This window comes from Mesoplodon densirostris, chromosome 4 (genome assembly GCF_025265405.1).
Source record: "Mesoplodon densirostris isolate mMesDen1 chromosome 4, mMesDen1 primary haplotype, whole genome shotgun sequence".
Classification (NCBI taxonomy): Eukaryota; Metazoa; Chordata; class Mammalia; order Artiodactyla; family Ziphiidae; genus Mesoplodon; species Mesoplodon densirostris.
The window spans coordinates 65,573,279-65,585,326 of NC_082664.1; the positions used below are offsets into that span (position 1 = coordinate 65,573,279).

At 35.9% G+C, this 12,048-nt stretch overlaps 1 protein-coding gene across 2 annotated transcripts in view; it reads right to left on the reverse strand.

The window, feature by feature from the left end:
* The window catches only part of LOC132488306 (signal recognition particle subunit SRP54), a 72,012-nt gene that overhangs the window by 59,046 nt on the left and 918 nt on the right, over positions 1-12,048 (reverse strand). For both annotated transcript variants that reach the window (XM_060096317.1, XM_060096314.1), the window contains exons 2-4: positions 6,709-6,819; positions 4,381-4,472; positions 3,328-3,412 (exon numbers count right to left, since the gene is read on the reverse strand). In XM_060096317.1, coding sequence (XP_059952300.1) covers positions 3,328-3,412; positions 4,381-4,472; positions 6,709-6,786 — 255 coding nt within the window. In that variant the 5' untranslated portion in view covers positions 6,787-6,819. The remainder of the gene's footprint in view (positions 1-3,327; positions 3,413-4,380; positions 4,473-6,708; positions 6,820-12,048) is intronic.

Genomic DNA, 12,048 nt, shown 5'->3' on the forward strand with positions numbered 1-12,048 from the left:
AGGTCTTAAAACTTGACATGTATCTCCTACTTACAGCACATCTCAATTTGGACTAGCCACATTACAAGTGCTCAATAACCACATGTGGCTAGTGGCTACCATATTGGGACAGTACCTATCTTCATGTTCAATTTGACAAATGTTTATATATGAACAAAATTACAAATTACACGTGAAAGACTTTCCAGGTCAGTCAAATATTAAATTCTCCAATGCCAAAGATGTACTGTTCTACAAAGTTATTATATTTAAAGTGCTAGTAAAAAATAATCACTAATTTTATAATGACACTCAGTGGAAAATTAAGGCATTGATACATATATGGACAGTCCCCAAATTAACAAGCGTGAGGCATTTTTAAAGTTCATTTAAAAAAATAATTCAGTTCCAAGTCAGTTGTTCAGAGCTTGAAACCTGTATCTCCATATGATAATAAAACCATAATAGTTAATGTTCTAGGACCAGATGACATAGACCATATTTACAACTATGTGTAAATAAAGTTTTAATAGAACACAGACATGCCCATTCATTTACTGCTTTTGTGCTATAACACCAGACCTGAGTAGTCCCAACAGAGACCATATGACCCACAAAGCCAAAACTATTTGTTCTTAAAAGAAATTTGCTGAGCCCATGCTAGATGATACCATAAAGGTTACATAATCCATATTATATGTGAATTTCAAGGAAAGCCATGTGGTAGAAAAGGGAGGAAAAGAAAACACATTTTGTGATCTCCCTCCCAGGCACAGGGCTGAAATGAACAAAATCTATCTTAAACATAAATCCACTGCCCTTCCTCCTTGATCCTTTCAGAACACGAATGCTGCCCCATATTCACCTCCATTCTCTATATCCCATGGCAGAATCACTCAGTTCTCTATGAACCTACTATTTGCAACCTATACGTTTTATTGAATAATGATTTTTTAAAATAAATATATCTTCTCTTCCTCCTGCATCCTAAAACAGCAGTACTGAACTTTCATACTCTATATTACATTAAAATCTGTTATTCTATCTTGAACTTTGAATCGATCTTATCCTGGTACATGCTTTTGTAACATCATACATTAGTCACTTAGAGAATATTGGTTCACTCAGGCAGTTCTTCCACTGTTGACACATTTCACTATACAACATCAAAACATTTTATTTATTAATATCAATACTGATCTCACCAGAAAAGTTAAATATTGTGACACTCATGGTGGAGATTCAAGCTCCTAGTTTTCACCTGAAAGCTGGAATTTCATCACGGGCTGCAATACTGTTAGTTATTTGCCTTAAAGTGACAAGCTCACTTTATTTACTTTGGAGAAAATATCTGCCAAAGGCCCAAGTGTAAATAACCACAGATTATGTCTGTTGTTCATTCATGTAAAAATGGCGTTCTATGAAAGAAGTGGCTGGCTCAGCTTGCAATCAAACAATTACACATTTGCTTTCCTCAAGACAACCATCAAATTTCAGTACACAGCAACAGGGCTTTCTGCATACTTCCCATTTCATCACACAAAATCTTATAAACATATGTGTATTCAAGGGTCAAGATTTAATACTACTAATAATCTCTACTGCTCCATCAAAGACATTCTTAAATGAAACTGGCTTTTTTTTTTTTTTTTCCCACTGCAAGTGTGTGGGAGGAAAGAGTTCAATGACTACTAGTATAGTTTGGTACCACTACCTTGATTCATGCTAGGGAGTTTTACCCAGTGGTTTTACCCACCATTGTTTTTGCAGTAAAGAAGGCTGAAAAAACGCAAATAATGTCTTAGTGTTATTATGAAAACAGTTTTGGCCTTGCTTTGTATACCACTGCTCTAGACCATGAGCTTCTGAGTATTAGGCCCAGTCTTTTTCATCTTTGTTATCAGCAGTATCTGGCATACTGCCTGGAATAAAGTAGGTACTCCGTAAAGCCATCTTAACAAAGCACTTGATGCTCCAGAATTGCCGAAAGATTCCAACCCCTAAAAATAAAAATGTTCACTCACCCTGTGCTGACCTCAGGTGTTAGATGAAAAACAATCTGGAAATATTGTGAGGAGTTTGGAGATCAGACCTGGGTCTACCACTAACTGTCTTACTTTTCTCAACTGCAAACTGAGAAGGAAAACTGGATAAATTTCCTGACCTCTTTTAGGTTCTGAATTTTTTTTTTAAATAAATATATTTTTTAATTTTTGGACACACTGGGTCTTCGTTGCTGCGTGTGGGCTTTCTCTAGTTGAGGCGACCAGGGGCTACTCTTCCCTGGGGTGCGCAGGCTTCACATTGCAGTGGCTTCTCTCATTGCAGAGCAGGCCTCTAGGCACACGGGCTTCAGTAGTTGTGGCACGTGCGCTCAGTAGTTATGGCTCGTGGGCTCTAAAGCACAGGCTCAGTAGGTGTGGCTCATGGGCTTAGGTGCCCCGCGGCAGGTGGGATCTTCCCAGACCAGGGCTCAAACCCGTGTCCCTGCATTGGCAGGCAGATTCTCAGCCACTGCGCGACCAGGGAAAGTCCCTGAATTTCCTTCTAAATTAATTAGTCTACAGGACTAACCTGAAATGACACAACCATCCGAGGTACTAGACTTTTTCAAAAGTACCAATCAGCTCTGCTAGAACCAAAGGAGTAAGTGAAACTATTCACACAATATAGGGAAAAATACTCGAGACCACTAGCAGATACCTGGTGCTCTTAAAAATTTTTTTTTAGTTCCTTTCTTTTTTTCCCCTATGGCTGGACTCAAACATATTTTCTAAAGCTCTAAGACTCTCATCATAATTTTCACAACAGCAGCAGCGATATCAATTCTAAGGTGGAACAGGGCAATAGTCTATATTTACAACTTGCAAAATAAAACTTCACTAATTCAAAATTGCTTAAAATCTAGGCAAGAATCGGGATATCTGATCTTTTCAAAGGGAATTTTTGACACAATGAAAGTGTAGAAAAGAACTCTTGCCAAGAGTGACTTTCTGTACAAAAGCAGGACACTCAATAGGCAAAACTTTATATTAAAAGAGGATAAACTCAGAGAGGCTCTTCCATCAATTAATATATAGTGAAGTTTTACTTTTTGTAACTTGGCTTTGGCATTTTTTTGCAGGAATAATACTGGCCTTCATATCTATACTCAGAATTTTGTATTCAGGAAAGCCTATGATAAAAATAAGCCACTTCAGAAAAGTTAATAATCCTTCAATTAATATTTTTAATACAGATAAATATTCTATAAAAACACAAAAAAGGATTCTGAAATAGTATTACTGTTTGCAGTGCTAATGTAGTGAGTCTACAGAAAACCACAGCACAAGCTAGATATACTTTTACCTTCACAAGTTCTTTAAATACTGCGTGCTGAATCATTTTTCTTTTGTTAAGACCAGATGCCATCTCTTCAAGATCAATTGCAGACCTTCATGATGATGGTTTTTGAGGGTAGAAGGGGGAAAAGTCAGTTAAGACGCTCTAAAAAAAAAAATTAGCTTTTGCCCCAAAGAATGTAAGAATATTCAATCATTCATATTAATAGTCTTCTAATTAACATGCATACAATTACTACAGAGTCATAAGTCCATACCATAAAGAATTTACCATGAAATATTAGATGCAAACTTTTGTTAATTTTTCAAGGCTTTCTTTCGAAAGTCCAAATATTAATTTGTCCTCATATTACTGTAAAGTATTCATTTTATTTTTCTGGCAGCATACAGAATTTATACATGTTTACACCTAGCAGAAAATAAGACTACTTCCTGTAGTCTAAATGCTTAAATGCTAGTAGTTCTCTATTTAGTACCCAGTCTGACAATATGAAAAGGAGGGATGGCCTGAGCACGACAAGGGCTAGGATTCAGGCAGCTAATTGAGGTGCCCTCAATTACTCTATGGGCCCTGTCCCAGTCTGTGCCCCTCCTAATTAACACAATAACTGAGACCACACACGTTACTCCTTTATTCAAATATGGACAGAGAAACCAAAAGGGGACAAAAAATACAATTCTCCAATAATGAAGGAGGCTGATTATTGTCATCTTTAGTCTGAAGAGGATTAAAATGGCAGCACTTTTCTATGATGAATCTAAATTGTTAACAGGTTTTTCTATTAAAATACTATACAGTATACGATTGAATCCATTCAGATAAAGGAGTAGTAGAATGGAAAGAAATCCATAATTAAATGAAAGCCACATGTAGTTTATTCTTTGAACCATCATAATGGAAATGTACTGTAAACAAAGTCTTCCAACATATGAGTTCTGTTATTTCCCAGTGCTGTATAGCAAAAACATTTCAAAATATGGCAGACTTTTCTAGTTAGCTTCTCATCCCAGTAAACTATATTTAGTTTCGCCTGTTTTTTACTTGATTAATTTAACTTACTTTACATTTTCTCTTAGTTGCTTCACTAGTTTAATATTAACATCTGCTTCCAATAATGCTGTACATACTTCTTTTAGCATAGCATTTAACACCTGCAAATAAATAAATAAAAACTTAAAACGCCCATTGTATCATTTCAACCATACAAAAACAATGATTGACCAGTCATCATATACTACCATAACTTAATATTAATAAAAACAATACTATACCATTGGGGGGAGGAAAGGTTCTCAGTTAGTCTTCAAGAGAGAATCTTATTAAATGTCTAGTCATTTTGTCAAAATAAGACATTTCAGGGAATTCCCTGATGGTCCAGTGGTTAGGACTCTGAGCTTCCACTGCAGGGGGCAGGGGTTCGATCCTTGGTAGGGGAACTAAGATCCGCAAGCCATGCAGCACGGCCAAAAAAAAGACATTCCATTTCGTTTTATTCAACCAGGTATTAACCGTCACAATTTTATCCCTATGTTAAAAGTAATAATAGTAAAGACGATATACAAGCCAAAACGTTACTACACAATACATGTTGCCACTGAAGTTTTCTATGTCATTGAATTCCTGTTGCTGATATGCAGCAATGTATATTCACAACATCTGCTTAACTGGACTATCATGGAGGAAAATGTGACAAAAGAAAATGACTCAGTCTGACCTAGCAGCCTTACTACTTCCACTCAGAGCAGAGGAACAAAGTTGAAAAGGAAACTATCCCCCATTAATAACTCAATATCATCATATATTTGTTGAGGTGCAAGGCACTGTGGTTAAAAGGTCACAAGCTATAAAATCTCTAAAAAAGATGAGCCCTTAGCTGCTCATGGAAATCAGTGTTTACAGATTAGAATGTAAGCTCCATGAGAACAGGAATTTTAGTCTACATTGTTTACTGCTATAGCCCTGGTGCCAGCAAAAATGTTTGCCAAAATGTAGGCCCTCAATTACTTCTTGAATGAATTCTCATCATCAACTTCGGTCATATGTCATATAGCGGCTTATCAGATTTCTATCCCTCATTAAAGGGATTGATAAAAATGGAACTGATCTCTCATTAGAGGGATTTCTCCTTGTTAATTCCCTAGTAGCACAGTACCAAGAACAGAGAAACAACTGCCAATTCAAGCAACATCTGTTATTTTACTTCCCACCAACCACTTCTCCCTGGTTTCTTTTTTTTTTTTTTCCTACCATAAACACAAACAGCATAAGGGTTATGCAACAGGGAAAATTGTTTGGAAAGCTGTTGTTTTATTTGTTCAGAATTTCAAAGGCTAAACAATGGTTTAAATTACGATTTATTACTTAATAATAATTATTAGAAAAAGCCTTGGAATTAGGAAAATTAGAAAAACAGGAATTAGAAAAAAGATTCTAATCCTGGTTCTTCCAATAAATAAACATGTGAAACTGACTTTCCGTTGCTGTTAAATGAGAGGCTGGACTAGCTGAGCTCAAAGATGGTCCCCAAATTATTTAATTCCATTAGCTTATTAAAGTGTTGATATCAAATTCTATCTTAGAATTTTTTTAAACCTCCAAGTTAGAAAGTACTTTTTATCTATTATTTCATTTGATCCTTAAAATCATCTTGAAAGGTAAATGCTATTTTCTCATTTTATACATTAAGAAATCTGAAGCTGACTTGCTCAAATCTCTACCATTTGTTTAATGGGATGCTAAACAAGGTCTTCTAAAACCAACTTCAGTACTTTCCCATTGGTACCACAAAATATAAAGTTTACTATAATCTTCTTTTTTCAGTTGACAAACCATTAAGATACAATGTGTGGAGAAAAAAATGGGAGAAAGAAATACCTTAAACTTAAAATAATAAAACCTGGAGGAAAAGTATTTCAGATACCATATAAGGAGTCAGCTTACAAAATTTCCAAAATAACTGAATGAGGATTACAGAGGGAATGAATCAAAGTAGTCAAGATGGAAATACTAGCCTTTTATAAGAATGTTAAATAAAAGTCAAGGAGAAAAGGTCAGATACATGCATGCCTAGCCAAGAAGCAGGATACTAAAGTTTTAGGCCTATGTCAAGAGAGAAAGCAAAAGTATATTTCCAGGTCTAAGCCATTTTCAAAATATAAAAGGTATATCATTATTACATGTAAGTTAAGGTGGTTTTTGTTTTGTTTCTTGGGGGGTAATTCATTACTGAAAGTTGAAATTAAGACAGTTGATTTCTCAATAAAAAATGCTATCTAGTGTATCCATTTCTGGGTTTTATCTACTGGTATTTACACAGAGATTACTAATCATCCATCTCCAATGCTAGTGATGACGTACAATCACATGTATTTTACATATTTTACATACCTCTTCATTGATAATGGTGGCATTGCTCAATGAGCGTAATGCTGATGTTATTTTTCTTCCAAGGTCTGCTAGTACCATCCTGAAGACTTTAAGGCGTGATTACAAGGAACTCTAGGAAGGAAAAAAATTAAAACATCTATAAACAATCAACACCAGTTCCCATACCTGAAGACTTCTAAAGAAGAATAAGTTCAAATTAAAGTACTCTAGTGTTTAGATACTGTAACTTCAACTTCTATAGCCTCAACCTGCATCTTCAATACTGTCAGGTCCAGAAGCTGAAGCTACCACTTGGTTATGATGCCTTATATTTGAATACCTAACTGGAATATTCTGTATGAATCAGCAAATTTAACATGTCAGATAATATGCTTTGAAGAAATGATGACATCTCAAATTAAATGTATTCATTTTGGACATACTTGTAAATATGAATAACTGACTGATATGTTACGTACATTTTTAAATGAAAAAAAGGGTGAGAAAGACAAAGAAAGAAAAAGGTGAAATCTCCACCCAGGAATATTGTCTAATTAAAGGACAACTATCTTGATTTATGCCCTAAGTGAAAAAAAAAGTTTTAAAATTAGTAAATCACTTAACTTTTCATGAACATTGCATTATCTCATTTCATTCTTCTAAAAACTAAGGAAGGAGGTGTATTATTAAAAGGCTGTTCTTGATTCCCCAACTCTAAAACAAGATAACCTCTAAGGCCCCTTCCAGCTCTAAAATGTTACGGTTTTATAAAATAGGTAGATATACCTATTACACGTAAGTCAGGATGCAAGGACTCATGGGTGGTAAGTGAAATTCCTGCCCTCAAGTTGCTTACCTACTAGCTAGCAAGACAAGGCACATGAATAAGCAGCAAAATAAAGTGAATCTAGGAATTCCTCTGCCTGACTGCCTTCTAACTGGGACATAGGCTTTCTTCTGCCTTCAGACTCAAATTGAAACATCAGCTCTTCCTGGGTCTCAAGCCTGCCAGACTGCTGACTAGAAATACACCATCAGCTTAGCTCTCCTGGGTCTCCAGCTTGCCAAGTCACCCTGTGGATCTTAGGACTCATCAGCCTCCATGATCATGTGAGCCAATTCCTTATAACACATCTCTTTTTATGTGTGTGTGTGTGTGTGTCTGTGTGTGTGCACACACATATCCGATTGGTTCTGTTTCTGTGGAGAACCTTGACTAACACCAGAAAAGTAGTAGTTCAAACTAGCAATAAAATTTTATGGTCAACTGCCAATGATTATTTCTGTAAAAATTCAAAGGAAAAAAAATAAGCTCAAGTAGACAGAACAGGCCTTATTGAGAAGGCTGAACATGAATTTGATCCTGAAATAGGGTAGTAGTTGGATAGGTGGAGAAAAGGACAAAAGGGAGTTTGAAGAAGGTGAAATGGCATAAGCAGAAATGGAGACATGGAAGAGCCTCGGACATATTCATATCTTATGTATACATTTTACTTATAGATTATTGAGTACTATTTTGAAGACAGTAAATAAAACATTCTCATCAGGACAGAGGGCTACATAGTTAGAAGGAAATACAGGTTGTAAAGGGCTCTGAAAACCAGGTTAAGAAATATAAGCAATACTGGCAGAAAAGTTCAGTGTTCAAAACAGCTGTTTTGGTAACTCTTCCAAGCTAATTGGTCTAATTTAGTCAACCAAGATTACCTAGACTAGATCCTATCTATAGAGTAAACAGAAGATTAAAAATAATAGAAACAGGAGGACAAAGAGCTGACTCATTCAACATAGAGAAAGTGGAAAGATGAGGGGAGTCAAAAGAAGCAGGAAGGGAAAAGGCACTCAAGGACCTATCACTGGCAAAGAGATATTCCAGGTTGAGCTCTACATTAAACACTACACTTCCATTCAGGTAAAATTTGGTAAATTATAACCTAAAAACTTACTACCAATACCTGATGGAACTGAAAAAATGTACTTACCATAATTTTCTGTTTTTTACAATTATATGGTTATGTAAGCTGGAAGAGCAATCACTTCGTAGAAAAAATCCAGAACTTTTAACTTCTTATCCCATACTCATTATACCAAATTATTATTGCATAAGTAAATATTCTTCAGGTAAGAGATAAGATTCAGTTATCTGATAGATGTTTCAGTTTATCTCCTTTACCATTGCATTACCAGAAGTAATATAATCCTAATTATGACACCACAATTAGCTTTTTTAGAGATCATGTCATAAACAGATCATCCTCCATTTTATTTATTTTCTCATCCTCCATTTTAAAAAGCTACACTAGTTAACTCTTATCTTCCCATGTTGACTGGCTCTTTTAAATTAAAAATTTAAAAAATTCTGTGAAGTTTTCCAATACAGTTTTCCTACTTATTGGTAGCATATTTTAAAATATATTTGCCTGATTACAAAAACCTACACTTGAGTAGGGGAATAATATCTAATAATACCTTTTATTAATACAGTGTTTCCTCTGTAATTTCCAAGGATGTGTTTCTGAAAACTCTGGTATTAAAATTCCGTTCAGGGCTTCCCTGGTGGCGCAGTGGTTGAGAGTCCGCCTGCCGATGCAGGGGACACGGGTTCGTGTCCCAGTCCGGGAAGATCCCACATGCCGCGGAGCGGCTGGGACCGTGAGCCATGGCCGCTGAGCCTGTGCGTCCGGAGCCTGTGCTCCGCAACGGGAGAGGCCACAACAGTGAGAGGCCCGTGTACCGCAAAAAAAAAAAATGAGGAGTGAGTGTTAGTGGGTATGGGGTTTCTTCATGGAGTGATGAAAATGTTCTAAAATTGATGGTGGTGATGGTTGTACGCTCTGCAAATACACTAAAGACCACTGAATTGTACCCTTTAGGTGAGCTGTATGGTATGTTAATTTTATTTCAGTAAAACTTTTAGAAAATAATAATATTTGTCATCTCTGGATGGTGAATAACTAGTAATTTTTATTTTCTAATTTATATCTTTTTGCAATTTTCAAGTTTTTGGTAATGACTAAGAGTATTATTTTTTGTTAAGGGGAAAACTAATTATTTTTCAAAATGCTCTGTGAGAATTAGAATGATATTATACTAGAGGTTGAGACGGAGTTGTGACTTTTATTCATTTTAGTCACTCATTAAACATCTACTATGTGCTCCAGGAATTGTACCAGCATGAGAAAAGTTCTAACTCCAAATCAATAAATTACATCAAGTCAACAAAGACAAGACTCCTCTGTTAATTTCAGAAGATATATTATGCATCATACCACCACTGACTTCCCTGCCTTATTTTGCACCAAAGCAGTATCAGGAAATGTTCTCTTTATTAAAATGATTCTATTTTCGAATTTAAAACTCATTTTAATATTAAAAGGTATACCAAAAATTCAATAAGCAACAATGCATAATAACTCAAAAACACTGGGAATCAATTCCTTAACATATTTTTTGGCTCTCAAGTCATTCATAAAAAGAATCTTTATGTAAACTGTTACCAAGAGGAAAATTAAAACAAAATCAAAAGAATTCCTTGGAAATAGTTTGCCTTGAAGTTGAAAAGAACACAGACTGAAAATATGGATGAGGAGGGATGAGGCATATGCTCAAGCGATGGGTAATTTCAGTGACATTCAGCTAACACCTGTCAGCTAAAAATTAAATACTCAATCAGAATCTCTAGGGATGGTAACATCACAAGATTATGGGGGAAGTGGCCTCATCTAAATTCATGATTAGAAGAGCAAAACAAGCCATCTACATTTTGAAACACTTCACTGGCTATACTGATGTGCAGCCAGGGTTAATAATCACTGCATGAAGCAACACTCCTCAAGAGAAACGAGAGAATGAAAAACCTGTTCTATAATTTAAAAATTAGAGACAATGTAGCAAATGCATTGAAGGGAGAGCAAGGAGACTACATACACTAAGCATACTCCAAAAGACTATTCAAGAGATGTGGGCTTGAAGAACATGAGGGGAAGGGGCTCAAGCCAAGGGCTAACCATAAAGCAGAATTTATAGGACCTAATGACCAAATGGTTATGGAGAATGAAGGAGAAACAGGCAAAAATGACTCTAAGGCCTCTAGTTTGACTAACCAGGTGGCTAGTGATGCCATTAACCAATGAATGGAAGGCAAAAAGAGAAGCTGGTTTGAAAGTTAAAGAGTTAATAGAGAAAAGACTCAAGGGGCTTTAAAGGTTATTTGTAATGTTCTTCTACTAGGTTGGATATTGAGTGTTCATTTTATTACCCTTTTAAAAACTGAACAAACAAATATCACAAAATTCAACGAAAACATGGGGCTAAAACTCAAAGATACACTAGGAATCCCTGCTTTTATGCACTTTTGTGCATAGGACGTATGTCATTTAAAAAGGGAAAAAAAGGAAGGTGGAGAGAGTGAGTTTAGTTTTAGACCTATTGAAAATGCAGAAACTAAAGAACTATTTCATGAAACAGAGGCTAGAGAAAAAGATGTGGAAATGGTTGGCATACAAGGATAATACCATGGAAGTAGATGAGAGCTCTCAAGGAGAGCATTTGGGTTAGAGTCATGGTGAAGGGCCAACCAAAAGGAGAGAGTCAACTAAGACTGAGAATAATCAGAAGGACAGAAGCTTTTACTAATTCCCTTTCCTTCTCCGAAGGCATTCAGAAGCAAATCAATTGAAAACAAAAGCTACCACTTAATGGGTATCTTACTGTATTCCAGTGGCAGGTCCAGAATTTCTAGACAGGTAGAGTTACAGGAGTAATCTCTTTGAAGGAGGGCTTGAAGATGTTTTTGCACAGTACTTCATATTCGGTTGGAAAATACTAATTGATCAGATCAAAAAATCAAAGGAAAGAGGTTTGAGGGAAATATTTCCCCTCCTCTTTGGCACCACCACTGCTGTATTCTAGGCACTGTACCAAACACCTTACCTAATCTTTCATCCTCATACTAAGCTTATTAGGTAGATGAGGAAACTGAGGCTAGATCAGAATAACAACTTGCTCAGGGTCACAAATCTCCTAAGTAGCACATCTGTGTTCCCATAGCTCTCATGGCTCTTTATGCCTTACTAGAATTTCTCATTACTCATCTTGGTGTAATGTATATTTATGTGCCTCTCTCTCACCGTACTGTTAGCTCTTCAATGCCAGTGTTCATGTCATTAATTTCTGTATCACTATAGCTAAGTATGAGTAAATATTTTGTTGAATGAAGCATATGAAAGAACTAGGTGATAAGAGTATCCAGAACGCCAATAGGCGAAAGAGCTTCAAGAAATGGTTAGCAGCACCAAATGCTACGGAAAGAGCCATCAGTATACCTTAAGTCGTCAATGGCACTGAACTGGTATCCCTTAT